This window comes from Manduca sexta, chromosome 26 (assembly GCF_014839805.1).
Source record: "Manduca sexta isolate Smith_Timp_Sample1 chromosome 26, JHU_Msex_v1.0, whole genome shotgun sequence".
NCBI classification, from domain to species: Eukaryota; Metazoa; Arthropoda; class Insecta; order Lepidoptera; family Sphingidae; genus Manduca; species Manduca sexta.
This window is the reverse complement of record NC_051140.1, coordinates 18674377-18693280: the sequence shown is the minus strand read 5'-3', so window position 1 is coordinate 18693280 and position 18904 is coordinate 18674377. Positions and strand designations below refer to the sequence as shown.

Below are 18904 nucleotides of genomic sequence, written 5' to 3'. Positions count from 1 at the left end.
GAAATGATTTCTATACTGCCAAGAACCTGTAGAATTATCATCTAAAATATTAAATAGAGATTGCAGACACTATCCTGTTGTGATAGTTGATGTTTAGTCTAATGTCAATTTCATTGACTCCAATGCCTGCCCCGTAGAAAACAATTCATATTGTATTGTTTAGCAATTAAAATATTTGTATTTATTTTTAATTTTTATTAAATATAATTTAATCTTTCTCTTTCTCATTTTTATATCCTTCTCATGGTTGTCTGGATGACATTGCCAAGAGTGATAAGACCGCCATTTGTACTTGTATTTTTTGTATCTCTATTCTTATTTGTTTTTTTTTTCTGATTAGTTCAATAAACAGAAAATAAATAATAAAAACAATACTGTTAAACATCGAAGTAATAAATTAACAACTCTAAAGCCTATTTCAATGGTCTTCTATTACTGTAGTAACCAATGACAGATTTTAATTAACAAACCGATCCATAACTGAATATAAATGACAGTAACCAATGCATTACAGACAAGTAAGTTATGATGGAGAGTGTTAGAAATACATTGATTGATCTGGTAAACTTTCTAGAAGCTTAACGGACGTTTTACAATGTGGCGACGTTCGGACTCGTCTGTTCAGTTAAATGCTTAAAAATCAATGTCATCTGTGTATCCGAAATCGTGACGCGTCGCTACTACTGGGATTGTTTTATTTTGTTTTGAAATTGTTATTAAATCCAGCTGAACTACTTTCTTCACCGAGAATATCAAACATAACTTTACTAATAGAAGTTTGGATGTAGAAGATTTATTCTCTGAACATATAATTATATCTTAATACCATAAGATACTTTCTATCCATGATAGAACTACGGATAAGAGCTAACATAAAAATAAATTAAAAGAAAAATAGATTGACAGAATCATTAAAATAAAAGTATAACCAATCAGAGTCGTTAAACAAACAAATAAGTGAAACTTGGTATGCCGGTTTCATCGCATGCCTTCGTGATGGCTAAATACGCAAGTGTCAATTAAAATGCTTTTTAAAATGTTCTTAATGCGCCTCACGACATGACAGGCTGTACTTTCAATGTTATTACATGCATAAATGTTTATGTTACCGATAATGTATGAACGGTTTCGCTGATTATCTATAATCTGATGATTTCAGATCGACGTCTCAAAGATGTTATTACTTTATTATTTCTTTCGATCAATGTTTTGCTAACATTTATTTTAATAAAGCTTACAAATCATCAGAAAGCAAAATAAATTGTAATCAGAAACTATCAGATGCTTACTAAAAGTCTTCTCTTTGATGTCTTTTGTTTTTCTCTTAATCTAGTTTTCAGCTTCACCTGAATTGACGTATTTATTAATTAGATAGAAATTGAATACAACTCCTTTATTTCCAATAATATTTTCCAATTTGATAATAATATTCGTAACCAGTTCCTTTCTTCTTCACAGTCCGTTCTCTAATTAATCTGGATCCAATTACAACACATACTTGAATCTACATCAATACTACTTACACGAGAACCGTTATTAAAAATCAATCTCGTGGGATTGAAATCCAATTAGAGTTAGGCTGTACCGTGAGAAATAAACAAATCAGACAATCGTATTGTCAATGCGCTCTCAAAAATCATAATAAATGACCACGTGACAGACCGTAGACCGTATGACGTGAGTCGTAATGGAGTGGTTAGGTTGGATGATTTTAATTTGTTGCCTGGTTGATTTTTTTTATAGTCTAATTGGTTTTGTGTGACGGCCTGTCACTGTCCAATAGGTTTTGTCGAATAAATATGCGTTAGGAGTGTTGCCTTTGTAAAAAGTATTTGATGTAATATAGAAAGCTCCAGTTCAAATATTTTTTTAGGTGTATAAGTTAAGTAAAAAATCTATCACCAGGTTTTGATTTAAACAGCATGCAGCGAAATATCAGATCTATTCTCGTAGTAATAGAGTATGGAATCTAGCTTTCTACTTTCATTAGTCATCGTAAAGCATACGATGGGACTTCAAACGTGTTTATAAATCACACAAAGATAATCTTGCATTGGCAACATCGCAAATGTTTGCACAAATACTCAAATACTTCAATTGATGTGCCGCCGCGATAAAGAATAATAGTATTTCGACCAAAATTCGAGCTCAAATTTAATATTTCGAAAATACAATACTAACGATTCATCTAAAGTATATTCCGTTATTTATTTGTCCGTATTTCAATGAAACCCTGATTAATACATCGGCCGGCAACACCTGAGAATTCTCGCACTAAATTGGAATTTTAATGATTTCAACATGGCGCCCGTTAACCGCCGTCGAGCGGAAAAACGGCACGAAACAAATCCCATTAAGGAAAAATAGATCCGAGAAGGGAAATATCGGTCCCCACGAAAACGGAAATAGATGTAAGCTGAACGGAAGTGAAACTAATTAAGTTAACCACGCTACGCCCGACCACTCGCGGTTATTTTGGTTCCGACTCTAATACTGTCAACGTACTACTTGTCTGCTGATGTGTTGATAACTAAGCAAATTTTGATAATTCTAAAATAACCTTGGCCCGCAATTTTGAACTCTATCCCGATGGTAAAGCCGCCATTTTAAATTAACTTGGATATATAAAAGGGGCTCTTAATATCCTAAAAGCCCATGTTTCGCGTGCCGTAGGTGTGACAGAACCAGGTGGAGATAAAATCGGACTCAACGCCGAGGGGTGCGTGTTTTGACAGATGCTACTTATTAAAGCAGACACAGAAATAAATCTTTCGCAATAAGAAGCAATGGTTATTGACATCATTAATGTTTGTATCATGTTTCTGAAGTTTTCACAGAACTAAAGTCAATCGTTAAGCAGGAAATCCGACTGATGTCATAAATCATAAAGTGTGTTTTGAAGTTTGTTTGTCGCTGACTCACTTGAGGAATGTTGATGCGGCTTCAAATGGGAGCATGTACTTTGTCTCGTACGACTTTCATGCCACTTTAAGTATCTTTTTCTAAGAATAGCTTTCAATTTATTGTGTCTTCTCTAATTGAATAAGCTATTTTATCAGGGGTATTTGTTATTTTGACAAATACATTCATCATCGGGATGTACTGTATAACTTGTTATATATAGTATCTTGATACTGATTAATTCCCTTTGTTTCAGATGTATCAAACTCCACAGAACCCGAACACACAACAGCAATTCCAACACCACCGATACCTCTACGACCAGAATACGCGCATCCAGCAGGAGTTGAGGCTCTAGATCCTTATAACTCAGAGAAGATCCATCCTCCAGCCCACAGAGACTATTTAGAAGAAGATTACGACCATGAGTCACATAAAGAAGATGAACATGAGAACAGGGATGATGCGGACGAACTACCTTCTTTATCAGGAGATCATCTTCTGCAAAGTTCCACTGACGATCTACCAATCTTCTTACTGGAACCTCAACACGCATTCGTGGTCAGGAATAAACCAGCTGCATTAAGATGTCGTGCGGCGAATGCTCTTCAGGTGTATTTTAAGTGCAATGACATTCGTTCGGTTGCTAGCACGCAGTTCGAGTTCGTGGACCCTCAGAGTGGTGTCAGGATTGTGGAAGCGGAGTGCAACGTGACCAGGGATCAGTTGGACGAATATTTCGGTGAAGACAGGTTCACGTGTACTTGCTACGCTTGGAGCAGTCGAGGGGATATTCGGAGTCAGCCGGCTGTCGTAGAATTGGCATGTAAGTAATTTTTTGTTCATTTTACAGCCAAGCGAATAATATTTTTTTAAATTATAATAATTAGGAGAAACTGTTCTTATGTTAATAGTTAAAACACTCGTAATCATTTGCCAACCTTCAAAATTCCTCAGACAATTTCTAACAATCACAATCTAATATCATAAGGAATTAATTTATTTCTGACATTCAAATTCTAAGGAAGCGAAATTACTTCCCATTACTTCTATAAATGTTTCAGTATTCCCGATAATGTCAACAAACCTATGTTCGAATAGTCATAAAAATATACAATATCCGGTGTAAGTGGGACGGGCGCAGCGTCCATCCAAACTCATAATTTGTCGGTTTCCGCAGTTTATTTCTGTGTAACCCAGTTTGAGTTTCAGCTTCAGTAACAGTTATGTTTAATATCCTAGGACAGATGTGGCAGTGTTATTAAAGTTTGAGAGAGATTCATTAATGTGTCTGTAAATTATTTGGATTTATTTAGAAATAAATAGGTAAATTATAAAAGGCGAGAAAACTTACATAACATTTGGAAGATATGTAAAGTATACTGATCCCCGCTAGGCCAAATCACATGACGAAATCTTTCAATACTCCTAATTAGGGTCGAAATAGTGGCCAGGAATGGGACAAATTATCTTTACTATTAAAAATAAGAAAAAATAATTTTAACAAAAAATTAAACCGCCTTCAAAAACCATTGAAAACCAAAAAAATAATTTCACATAACAGATATATATTGGATACCAATTTTGGAGTCGGTGCCTAATTGAAATTGCTAGTTAAGCTATATTTGTTGCATAGTCCATCTATGAGCTAAATTTCTTTCAAATCCATTAAAAAGAGCCAGACCTATCAGAATAGTTATGCGGGCTTATAAGAAATCAATACCAAACACCGTAACAATATTGTAAAAAGAAATAAATCCCGGTCTATTAGTAACATCGTGTCAAGTTCAATCACTCCATCTTTCATGTTTTGTTTATTTCTTTTAGATTCTCCGCGGTTCACTTCCCGTTAAGAGATTTATTTTTTTGTTTCCTTCAAACTTCCAATTCAAATATTCTAAAGTAACCATTATTAGGAAGTAAAGCTATAGATGATTTTACCTGTAGTATAATTTCAATGGTGCTGGCTTTTGTCTATAAAATTAGCGTAAACTTGCTGTTTTGCACCTGCTTTTAAAGGCAGTAAGACATAGAGCTTAATATCCTTCTTTTTTCAAAATCACATTTCTACTTTATATAGGACAGTTGCAGCCCCACACTTTAATGATCAGGAAGCCCACGTAACTCTTGGTCTATCTTCGAGCTTCGAGCTTAGGTAATTAGCTACGAAAGTTCGCTCTAAAAGCTAACGAAGTATAAAATTTCCAATTCAATTCAATATCAGTGGAAACGTTCTGGTAAATGTTTAAATTACTTTACCAGGGTTAAGACTCGATGTCTTAATTTGATTGTTTAATTTAAAATTAGTCAGTCTATAGACAAAGGAATTAACCAGACTTACCTTCAGTAGAATTTCGTATTAAAGAGGTAAAAAGGTTTGTATAAAACGATAAGAGATGACGGAAATAAACGTAGACATAATATATCTTAATGCAATTTTACGAAGTAATATATTATTTTAAACTGAAGCTAGTACAATAAACTAAGGAAGAAGCAATTATACCAGTGATTTTATTAAATTTGATGATTGGTTAACCCATGAGAGATCTATTGGAAAGTACTTCAGGATTAATGATTCAAGCGATGATTATAAATTTACCAATATTTAAACGTGTTCCTACTCACTCAAACATACAATCCATGTTTCTGTATCACTACCATTTAAATCTCGAAAATGCTAATAGTTTCATGGATTACTTTTTTCCAATTATACTGCCATTTTGTATGCAAATTGCACCCGTCACAGCGATAACAGGCCTCGTTCTGAATTCGTGACTGGCAACAACCGAAAATAACTTGAATTTTTTTTATAGTTACCTTTCGAAGCAATGGAATCCCAATCTGATGCTCATTTATCCAAAGTTTGTCTTTTTGTTGGTGACGTTAAGTAAAACTTTAAACCTTATGGATCCAATGGCTTGTATTCTCTCGTTTCGACTCAATGAATCTCATGTGAAACAAACGAAACAAAAAGATTTATATTATAATTCCTACTGCCATTACGTAACAAAACACTACATCCACGGGACCTTAATATCTGATCTTCAAAAAGTTTCAAACATTCTGATTTGATTCACTAAGTGATTGGAGATTATACTCGTTAGAAAGAGAAAGAGATATTAAAATAAGCTTGTAAGAAGAGGACAGGAGATAGTTATGTAATAATTATCACTTTTAATGCAACTAAACATTCTTAATATTGTCGATAAAGAGAATATTTGTAGCAGTGATTAGGATTTACGAGTATAAAATCGCTTTAATAATTTGATAAAAATGTTGAAGTATTTTTTTTATCTCGGTCTATTGACTTCTTGTTACCTTCGTCTCATTTAATATTTTTTGCTAGTGATAGGATATTTTATATCCGCCTGGGTACGACCACCGTACACAAAGTGTTAAAACCCGCCATAGTGGCCTAGGTAAATGTATTATCTATATATATAAAAATCAATTGCTGTTCGTTAGTCTCGCTAAAACTCGAGAACGGCTGAACGGATTTATCTTATCTTGGTCTTGAATTATTCGTGGAGGTCTAGGGAAGATTTAAAAGGTGAGAAAAATTCGAATAATTGCCGGGAAAATCCTCAAAACAGCATTTTTCTATTTCCCATACAAACGTTTTCTAACTAATACGTAGAGTCAATTTGTAATTTATTACCGCTGCATAAAGTTCAAATTCGCGTGCGCGTTGGAGGATCTAATATCGCGTTCTGAAACTCAACAAAAGTGAAAGTGAATCGCGAACGCGACAAAATTGCATAGTCTCAAAATACATAGTACATAAATAGTGGTCGGCTTCGAGAAACTTAATTTTAGCTAACTTCAGTTGTTAATATAATATATAACTCAAAGGTGACTGACAGTGATATATCAAGGAACAGCCCAAACCATTGGACGGATCGGGCTAAGACTTTACATGCATAAAGCTACTATGACGTAGGCATCCCCTAAGAAAGGATTTTGATAAATTCTACCCTTAAGGGGATAAAATAGGGGATGAAAGTTTGTATAAATGTTCTTAGATTTTCGACTGATTGAACTGAAATTATAGATTGGGGATAAAATTAGTTTGAACCTATAAGTACCGGGAAAATATGTAGCAAGACTTTTATCAAACAGTGGAATTTTATCCTGGAAAACACCTTCACGCGGGCGAAGCCGCGAGCAAAAGCTAGTCTATATATATAAAAATGAATTGCTGTTCGTTAGTCTCGCTAAAACTCGAGAACGGCTGAACGGATTTATCTTATCTTGGTCTTGAATTATTCGTGGAGGTCTAGGGAAGATTTAAAAGTTGAGAAAAATTCGAATAATTGCCGGGAAAATCCTCAAAACAGCATTTTTCTATTTCCCATACAAACGTTTTCTAAATAAAATGGAGAGTCAATTTGTAATTTATTACCGCTGCATAAAGTTCAAATTCGCGTGCGCGTTGGAGGATCTAATATCGCGTTCTGAAACTCAACAAAAGTGAAAGTGAATCGCGAACGCGACAAAATTGCATAGTCTCAAAAATACATAGTACATAAATAGTGGTCGGCTTCGAGAAACTTAATTTTAGCTAACTTCAGTTGTTAATATAATATATAACTCAAAGGTGACTGACAGTGATATATCAAGGAACAGCCCAAACCATTGGACGGATCGGGCTAAGACTTTACATGCATAAAGCTACTATGACGTAGGCATCCCCTAAGAAAGGATTTTGATAAATTCTACCCTTAAGGGGATAAAATAGGGGATGAAAGTTTGTATAAATGTTCTTAGATTTTCGACTGATTGAACTGAAATTATAGATTGGGGATAAAATTAGTTTGAACCTATAAGTACCGGGAAAATATGTAGCAAGACTTTTATCAAACAGTGGAATTTTATCCTGGAAAACACCTTCACGCGGGCGAAGCCGCGAGCAAAAGCTAGTATATATATATATATATACTGTTTCGTGATCAGCCTGTGTATAACCAGCTCTAACAAGCCGACATAATTGTGTCGACTGCCGAAGGGTAATCATCTCTCGTTAGTCAACATTCTATTGGACCCAACTCCACATACCATCACGTGCTCGTAGAAAAAAAAAATATATTGAATGTTAAGGACTTTGTGACGCGTATTTTGATACTCTTATAACACCAACTAAGAAGCTCATGCAATCGCAAACGTGATTCCACGCCCTAAAGACCACAACATTGGTGGATACTTCGATGTACTCGTTTAACACGTATGCGTTCTTGTGAGTAATACTGGTATAAGATTTTAAAACGATGCCCTTCTCCGTGACGCCAATATACTAACTTTAAAACGAGACGTCAACAAAACAGATTAAAGAAGATTCGAACACGCGTACCTAATATGGTACACTACAAATAACCAAGCTACACTAAGTTATTATTACTAATTTCATCGATACATTCTATATGAAACGCGGCGCGGAAACGCGTAGGTCATTGACACACGTTATTTTTGTTCGACACAGTGACACTTATACTATCTCAAACGTTTTTGGAGCAACACTTTTTATTCGATTCGATGGCCAATCGGCCGATGATGCGTGAAATTTTCGAGAATTATAATGGAAGTAATAAGTTCAAGAACGTATTTGGAACGGATTACAAACTAATAACTTGAAGCTGAATATTTTTTATATTCGCGCGTCTATTCAATTTATAAACATCCAATTTTCAATAGAGAAGATCCTTTTCCACATTTAATTAAATCGGAACCCAAAATACCGGCTGGCTGACTTCAAAACACTGTAAAAATATTGTAACTTTCACTAGCAAGTCACCTCAGTCTATCATCTCCACCTCAGTTCCCTCCTGTGACCTGTGAGGACTGTAAAGTTTTCGAAACATTGGGAGAAAATTATAAACAAAAAATCCACCATAAAATCCAAAATTTGTTGTATTTCAACTTGAAGCTAGTCAATACTATAATATGAAGCTTTTTTGATATCTATACCTTATCAACTCCGAATTCAAAAAAAATACATTTACAGTAATCTTGAGTGCTATAGACTATTCTTGTCCTAAGAGATTTAACGCGAACGGAGTATCAAGCAAAGGTCACAAAATACTAGTCCAGTTTCAAATCACACATCTAAACGAAATAATACATTTGATCACACAAACATTTAATCTGGTTTATCAAACCCGTGTCCTTTCGTTAGCATTACTGCGGCACAGAATAGAAAGCTTACGACACCGCCTTATTTACCGAGCAGATTTAACACTGCATATTGAAGTTAATTAGCAATCTAGGTTTACAAACGTTAAACATGATTTCTATGGGCCAGTAATTAGTGTCAGGAGCATGGTATCAGCTCGCTTTAGCTTCAATTTAGAAACCATTCAGATCGCGTATTCAGTTGGGTTTATTCATATCAGGTGGATTTAGTTTGCCGTTTGAATTATTGCCTGATGGGCGGTTATTACAGCTGTTTTCAAGGAGATCTTGGTTCAGGAAATATTATTTCTATAATGAGCTTCATCCTACGTCAATTGGTCCATTTATAGTTTTGATTATGTTAAGTGTATTAAACTTTGTTAGTTTAATATCTAGAAGTGGTTGTTAACCACGTCCACCTCAGAGAAATAAACAGTTTGGTGTAGAGTAAGGTTAGGTAGAAGAAGATGTTTCTTTAGTATCCAAATAATTTTGGTTGTTACAACTGATCAAATCAATAATTCTGTTTTTAATTTTCTGATACATACTTTGTCCACCCACCACGCTGTTTCCCTAAATATATCTCAAAGGTTTGCCTCGAAGCTAGTCTAGTTTGGCAATAACTAGAGCCAACAGGTTAAAACGTTTCCCGGGGTATGGAAATGGAAGCACTTAGCAACTATGAAGCTTTTAAACATGGACATAGTTCCTCTTGTTCACATTTGAAGCAAAAATGGCTCTATCTCTTAAGCTATGTTTTATGAATTATAATATCTATACGTTAACACATACACACAAAGGAGTAGGTAAAAACACTAATAGACAGTTCGGGAATTTATTTATCATACCTAAAACGGAACATTTAAAATTATTTGTTCCGAGAGGTTTGCAGAATAAAAACCAAATATTAAATTAACCCTTATAATTCAAGAGTTAAGAGTTTCAGATTCTAAACCCTATAGAGATACAAGCACCACCTAACACCTAAACAGGAACTACTACAAGATTATACAATTAGAAAGTTGAATTCCGAAGCAATTTTTTCCAACGAACAAATAGCAATAAACCCGAGCCCTCGATTAAATTCAATGCTCGATCAAGAGTAAATCTTCTAAGCTTATTAAATAAATGTCGGATTGTTGGATTTATTGGTTGCGCAAGGCATAACGGTTGTGCCGTCTGTGCCTGAGATGTGATCGCCGTTTTATAAGACAAATGTGTGGCCGATTGACGGCGTTTGACGGTAGATATTTCCCACGGCGTAGTACGCTTTATGAAACTTAGATTTTAAAGAATGAAGACTTGGAAAGATCTAGTGGTTTTTAAACAAAACACTAGTTTGAAGTTAAAGATTTAAATTTTCAAGTATACTTCTAAAGAGGGATTCCAAACTTGTGACTGTTGCATCCAAGGTTTGGATAGGTTTACATTGAGATAAAGGCTAAGAAATTAATTATATTTTTAATACAATTACATTTACCGGGCAAATCAGTTATGAAAATTTTGGAGATTACTTTTTATTGTTCAACCTGGAAATTGACCTCAGAACTCCACTAGTCTCATAGCCCAATAGCAATTAAAATATTTAAAGCTATGCATTGCAACATTTATTTATTTATTTATTTATTTATTTATTTAGGACAGCCAGTAGATGTTACAATGTTGCTTACACTAAATAAAAGAAAAACAATATTATAAAATATAAGAGTAACACCTTCTTAAGGCAGTCACAACATGCACTATTTGTGATAAAAAAAAAGGATAATTTGCAAAATGATACACATACACTCTAGTGGCAATTAAAACAAAAGACACATACAAAGGACTACTAAGTATTTAAAGAGTTGAGATTCAAAACAAATGTATAAATTCTAAATCTAAAACTAAAATTAAATATTTTCACAAACTTAACTTGGAGTGAAAAAATAACTAAAATTAAATATTTTCACAAACTTAACTTGGAGTGAAATAATAAAGTGATAACATATAAAACATATTTCTATTCCGAGTTGAATTTATTAATGTCGATTATATTATTAATAATGAAACGAGCTGTTAATCATCTGGTAATACCGATGTACGAAGAAAAATCATTAACCTCCAAGCAATTTTGAGATCCATTTGTTAATGTTCGTAATGTAACTAGAGGTGATTTTAATTAATCACTTCTTTCTATACAGTTATATAAAATATGTGATGTATAAAAAATATATGTCGGAATAGAAAAAAAAACTGTACATGCGATGTATAGTCAATTTTGTAATATTACAAGAACAGTTATAAGGATATCGTTATATTAATAAAAATGTTTTTTATATTAATAAAAAAAATAACACATTATCTTAAAAAGAGGAACAGAGAAATTTTGTATTATCATTGTTTTTGTTGGAGATTGTAACCTTCGTCGTGACTTATTATTTTTTATATGTTCTATTTTTAGAACTAATTGTATTTTGTTTGCCATAGTTACTTCCCTTTTAGTCCGAAATAAACACTCATGTCAATAACATCTTTTTACTAACTTTATTTAATTACTAAGAACATATACCATATTTACAACACGTTATCAGCACGAACGCTTAGTTCTTAGTTTTTTTTTTTCACGTTATTTAGTAAAATAAAGTTGAATATATTTTTTGTGTGACTAGGAAATAGTAATAGTCTGAAAATGTCACATGAATCTGGAGATGTTTCGAGTATGAAAAATTCCCTGCGTCGATCACATCTTTTCCATTTCCTTGTTTGAGGATAAAAGATGGATATCCGACTTGGAAGTTCAAGATGCGAAATTACCTTATCCATGAGGATTTATGGGAAACAATTAGTGGATACCGAGATGGAGACACAACCCCTGCCTCTACAAAGGTACGCAAAGACGCAAAGGCATTAGCAAAGATATGCTTATCAGTAGAAGGTGCAGCGATAACCCATATAAGATGTGCGAAAACTGCATCTGAGGCATGGACTTGTTTGCAAAAAGCCTTTGAAGATAAGGGAATAGGACGAAGATTATTTTTGGAGCGTAGACTGTACAGGTTGAGTCTATCAGAGTTCAAAAATATTGAACTATATATTAACGCAGTTATGTCAACCGCACAGGATCTTGCGGATATTGATGTAGTCATAGAGGACAAGTCTATTGCTGCAATACTTTTGGGAGGTCTAACTCCAAGGTATGAACCTCTCATTATGGCTTTAGAAAATTGCAATGTAGACGTGACTACAGAGTTGGTGAAAACAAAACTGCTTAATGAAATGTCCAAAGATGTGGCTACATCATTAGACTCTGTCTTTCATGCGAAGAAGAAGCCTAAGTCAATGAAGAAGAATATAGTTTGTTATGAGTGCAAGACACCTGGACATAAGAGACCAGACTGTCCACAGAGAAACAAGAAGGAGAAAGGCAATGCGGTAAATACCAATGATACGATATTTACAAGTCTTAATACTTCTGGAAACCCAAGAAAGGACATAATTTATGTAGATTCAGGTTGTACTAGACACATGACTTCTAGACGGGACTGGTTTCAGAATATCTCGATACAGAATCAAGGTACTGTTACTGTCGCAAATGGAGAACAGATTAAGTGCTGCGGAATTGGAAATATTTCAATAAACACGCCCGAGAACGTGGTCAACAATATTAGTGATGTTGCTTATATACCAGATTTGAAAGCTAGTTTGTTATCTGTATATAAAACTGTTGAAAAGGGTTTTATTTGTGTTTTTGATAAAAATGGATGTAACTTTTATAAATCTGATACTTTTAATTTTACAGGTGAATCTGTTGCTCATGCCTCGCCCTGTGGTGGACTGTACGTTTTAGATGGAACTGTAAATGTTTCCGAGAATGTGGCGGATAATTTTTTGACACAAGATGTGCACTCTGGTTGTCAGGATAGTTATCAAATATGGCATAAGAGGTTAGGACATTTGTGTCGTATAGGCATGAACCAACTGAAAAATCACAAGGTAGGTATAAAGTATACAGGAGTAGATAAAACTAGTTGTATCGCTTGCGTGGAAGGTAAACAAGCAAGAAAACCTTTCAAAAGGTTAGCGTTTAATAGGGCTACTTCCCCTTTGGAACTGATCCATATGGATTTGATGGGACCGGTGTCTACAACTTCTTTTCAAGGAAATAGATATATGTTGACAATAGTAGACGATTATACGCGAAAAGTGTTTGCTTATTTTATTTCTTCTAAAACAGAAGTCAAAGATATATTTTGTGTGTTTCAATGTTTTGTTGAAAATCAGTTAGATAAAAACAATTAGAGCAATTAGGACTGATGGAGGTAAGGAGTTCGTGAATAAAGAGTTTGTTGATTATCTTGCTTCAAAAGGTATTGAACATCAAACAACGACGCCTTATAGTCCTCAGCAAGTTGGAGTAGCGGAACGCACCCATCGTTCGGTTACAGAAAAGGCAAGAACGTTGCTAGCTGAAAGTTCACTACCGAAAGCATTCTGGGAAGATGCATTCCAAGTTGCCATTTACCTTAAGAATAGGTCTCCTCATCGAGCCTTAGGTGGACAAATTCCTTATGACAAATGGTATGGACGAAAAGGTGATCTTAGCCATCTAAAAGTGTTTGGTTGTAGAGCTCTAGTCCATATACCTTCGTGTCACAGGAAAAAATTAGATGTCAAGGCACAGGAAGCAATTTTCGTCGGTTATTCTGAAAATCCAGGCACTTATATTTTTAGGGATCCTGCTAACCCACGAAAAGTTATTATATCCAGAGATGCAACCTTTTTTGAAAATTGCTTTACAGTGCTAAAGCAGAAGCAATCTGAGTCTGTCGCACAGTCAGAATCTATATTGTTATTTGATGAGCAAAAGAGATTGAGTCTGAGTTTGATCATGACTGTCAATTCTATGACTGTGATGAGAGTATCAGCCCGGCGGCTGAAGCAACTTTACCAGTAAATCTAGAAAGTGCAAAAGAGTCAGTGACTCTGGAAGAGCGAGAGTCTCTCAGTGACTTAAGGCTGCCTAGTGTGGAAGAAGTGACAGCGAATTTGGAACAGGAATCGCACCCTGAGCGCAGATACCCTTCCAGAGATAGAAAAGCAACAAATTTTTATAAAGCTTACAATACGTCAATGGTAGATTCTAATGAACCTACGACATATTACGAAGCTACTCATGCCGATGATGCTCATAAGTGGCAACATGCTATGGTTGATGAGTATAGTTCCTTAAGGAAACTCCATACATGGAATTTAGTAGATAGACCTAACAAAAGGTTATACCATGTAAATGGATTTACAAAATTAAAAGGGATGCTTATGGTAATATTATCAAGTATAAAGCGAGACTCGTCGTCAAAGGTTTTCATCAAGTTGAAAGTGTAGACTACAAGGAGACGTTCGCACCAGTGATTCGTCATTCTTCCCTCCGCACGTTGTTTGCGATAGCTGCAGATATGAAGTTGAGAATGAAGCACTTAGATGTCGATACAGCTTTCCTTAACGGAGATTTAGAAGAAGAAGTTTTCATGGAGCAACCTCTTGGTTTTATTGAAAAGGGTAAAGAAAACAAAGTTTGTTTATTGAAGAAATCTCTTTACGGTCTTAAACAGGCACCGCGAGCTTGGAATAAAAAGTTAAATGAAACGCTTTCTAAAATAGGTTTCATAGGAACTCCTTCCGAACCTTGTGTGTATACTAAACTTTTTGGTAAAAGAACTTTGTAATATTAGGAATCTTTGTTGATGACATAATAGTCTTCTTTAATTCTGATTTGACATTTGACACTGTCAAGAATGATTTGTCGAAATATTTTTCATTAAAAGATCTCGGAATACTGAAATGTTATTTGGGACTACAAGTTGAAAGTGATTCCGAGAGTATAAGGATGAACCAGCGAAATTATATTCTTTCTATATTAGAAAAATTTAATATGAAGGATTGTAAGGCCGTGGATACTCCATTAATTAAAAAGAATATGGAAAAAGAATGGATGGTCAAGTCGGTGAGTCTTATCCTTATCAAAACTTAATAGGATGTCTCATGTATCTAGCGGTAAACACACGACCAGACATCGCTTACGCCACGAGCTATTTAAGTCAATTTAATACGTGTTTTACTAAAGAACACTGGAATGCTGCTAAAAGGATTCTGCAATACCTAAAAGGTACCCTAAACTATTCATTGGTTTACAGGAAGAATAGAAAAACCTTTAAAGGGTTTTGTGACGCAGACTGGGCAAACTGTCCAATCGACAGAAGGTCATACACCGGTTATGTTTACAAGTTAAGTGGAGGTCCAGTATCATGGGAATCCAAGAAGCAACCTACTGTTGCGTTAAGTTCGCCGAGTCAGAATATATGGCATTAGCGTCTGCCACGAAGGAAGCGTGTTACTTACGTCGGTTTATATACGAGATAACAGGTATACTTTGTTCAGTTAACTTAGCTTCTGACAGCCAAAGTGCCATTAATCTTGTTCGAAATCCTGTACACCACAGCAGGACGAAGCATATAGATACTAGGTTTCACTTTATTAGGAAAAGGTATCTAATAATATTGTTAAGTTAGAATATATAAAAGTAACGATATGCCTGCTGATGTACTAACGAAGGCCCTCGGACCTCTAGCACACAAACGATGTGTAGTTAACTTAGGTTTAGAAACTTAATTATTTTATTTGTTTTGTTTCTGTCACAACTGCGATTAAGGGCGGCTGTTGGAGATTGTAACCTTCGTCGTGACTTATTATTTTTATATGTTCTATTTTTAGAACTAATTGTATTTTGTTTGCCATAGTTACTTCCCTTTTAGTCCGAAATAAACACTCATGTCAATAACATCTTTTTACTAACTTTATTTAATTACTAAGAACATATACCATATTTACAACAGTTTTACTAGTTGTTAAGTTAAAAATAAAAATGTTATTTTTATAACTAAAATACAGAACTACAATCATTACTGATAATCAAAATAATAACTTAGTAAGGAATGTTGATAATTTATTTATTTGCTAATTTAAGTATTACCAACATTATAAGGAAGGATTAAACATTTTAACATTTTAAGGATTATGACGCTACCTTAGAATTAATAATTACGTATTTCACTATAAAATGTTCTTAATTGAAATGTGGCCATAACTATAGTCAACCACGATATTTATAAAAACAATACTTACTATTTAATACATTTACAAGTAATTATTGTTTAGCCCAAGTATAATTTATATTCCCAAGCGCATAATGGCAAAGTGGCACATTTTCAATAAATTAGATCAGTTATTCTACTCGACGTTTGTTTTGCAAGTATAGCAACTAAAGGCCATGTTGTAATAATGTCGAGTGTTATTTATTGTCAAATGCCGACACAATTATAACGACCGTCGATAAATACTAACTACTTCTGCGTAAATTTAAGTCTTTATTCCCTCACTACCTGGTAAGGAACTTGTATTTTTTAAGCAAAATTTACATAACATTACAATTATTATACTTTCTAAAGCATTTTAGTACCGTAGTGTTAGTGCAAAAACGTAATTATAAAAAATAATAAGCTCAGTAGATATAACATGTTTAGTAATTCAAATTTGCTTCAAAATGTATAAGTTAGTACGCCTACAAGTTAGATTTAAGCTCGCGCCCGCATCTCCGAATGAGTAGGCAACGTTACAAACAGGCACCCACTAGATGTCTAGATTATTTCCGTCTCATGATATGATATGGCAAGTGTGACGCAATTTATCTATTAAACGAAACAGACGGAATAATACTTAATACTTGTATTAATATTGAAACAAAAATCAATAAAGTATCTAACCAATAGCTTATCAAATTTATTCATATTAACAGTCCAATTGGATCGTCTCGGGAGAGGTCCATGTCCAGCAGTGGTCTGCAACGGCTTGATGATGATGATGATGAACCGTCCAATCACCATTAATATATTTTTAAATTGAAACACACTTTACCAAGACCACCCTTCACAACAAAGCTATAAATTAAACATCTACAAATAAATCATTCGGAACCAACAAATACACGATCTAAAAATTACAGCAAATCGATTACATTCACAAAAGTTGGCACAATTACCGAAGCTTGTCGGCTATAAATCCTTTAACCTTTTGCGCAACGCACTTACAAGTTACAGCTTAGTGGCAGATTAGATAAGGTGATTTATGTTGTCTCAAAAATACACATGCCCTTAATTACCTGAGATTGATACAGATGGCGTAATATTTGAGGGAGTGTGTTAATATTTCGTCATAAGCTACCGAAATTTTAACACGGATGGCGTAGATAAAGGCTTCCGGAAAGATTCTCAGCTATAAGTATGTGGAGAAGTACTTAAAGTATGTGGAGTTGACACATTATTATAATTTTTATAATTAATAATTTCAACGGTAATATTTTATATAGTTAAGAACATAGAATATCTTAGAATTATATTATTTTATTTGTTCTAAAAGCAATATGATATGCAAAAACACTGTGTGAATCTATGTAAATCTGAAACAGATTAATAATAATCAATATTTTCGTTTTATAGATTACGTTCTATAACGTGTTACACGTGGCCTCGCCCACATGGAAAGCCTTTCCCGTTACAAAATATCCTAAAACACGGTACTACCACAATCTTAAAATATTAGATTTAAAAAAAACATTGTTTCTCGTGGCAGCAAATTATCCGGATAAAAAGTAACCGATATATCAATCTATAGTACGAGGTAAGGCAAGCTTATTGCAACCCAAAAATTTGATTACCAATTCTTTCTAATAACAATCCCGACAGCAAAACGTATATCATGTATCTTCATGATAGATCCAAAAAAAGTCAACTACTCGTTCCAAAATGGTAATTAATTTTACGCTACCATCATTTGTCTTAATAAAAAGTTAGTCAAATTCATTTTGTTTAATAAAGCTATTGTTAGCGAGCTCTAATTGACTGATTAGTCGAGGATCATTGACCTTGAGTGAAAGAAAATAATAGTGCAAGCGTGAGTCAAAATTGACGAAGCTCGTCTAATGAGTGCCACCAAGACTGTTATTTTACCATAAAATGACTTATAATGCGAAGTTACACAGCTTACAGTATCTTACAATCAAGAAAACGTTTTCGCTTGTACACTACTTCTTGACAACAAAATCGATAAAGCGGGGGTACCCAGACCTACCTAATAGTTTCATTCCAAAAAACATAAATATTACTTGTATACACCACTTTCCAGTAATGTCTAAATATACAAAAAGCACCTTAATCGGTCCATTAACAGCGAGATACATAAAAGCGAACGCGACGGCTTATTCCGACGCACCTATAGTAAATTACCGAGGGAAGATTTAGATGTGACACTTTTACGCACACTTACTCCGTGTATTATCGTTAATAGTGCGGCGTAGGGATGGGACGCGTGAACCGAATGACCGGACGGACGAATGGGCGGATATTGTGTCCGGAAAATACGAAAAAACATCAAAGGAGTAAATATTTTGTGAACTTTGATGTTTTCAATTCTGCAAATTATTTGAGTCGTAAATTTTTTTTACTGAATGCATTTTTATGATAGTTCCAGCTAGAAAAGGCATTGATGATGATGATGAATATTAACATGATGTGTAATATTAACATGATGGAAAAAATAAGGAAGATGCATCGTCAGTTCTATCGAAATCTTAGATTTGTGAATGGTAGATATTTCAAAATAGAAACTGCACGGAAGGAAAGAAAACAAACAAAAAACTATCAACATTGTTTGAAGAGCACAGTTCGCGTCCCGTTTGACTGATAGACAAACAAACAATGTTTCACAGACTGAGCTTCAGTTATAACTAATGGAACACGGAACCGACCAA

At 34.3% G+C, this 18904-nt stretch overlaps 1 protein-coding gene across 1 annotated transcript in view; it reads left to right on the top strand.

Annotated features, from left to right (window-relative positions):
* LOC115453250 (netrin receptor UNC5C-like) overlaps nucleotides 1–18904 on the top strand; it is an 81850-nt gene that overhangs the window by 17337 nt on the left and 45609 nt on the right. The window contains exon 3 of the mRNA XM_037443493.1: nucleotides 3158–3727. Coding sequence (XP_037299390.1) covers nucleotides 3158–3727 — 570 coding nt within the window. The remainder of the gene's footprint in view (nucleotides 1–3157; nucleotides 3728–18904) is intronic.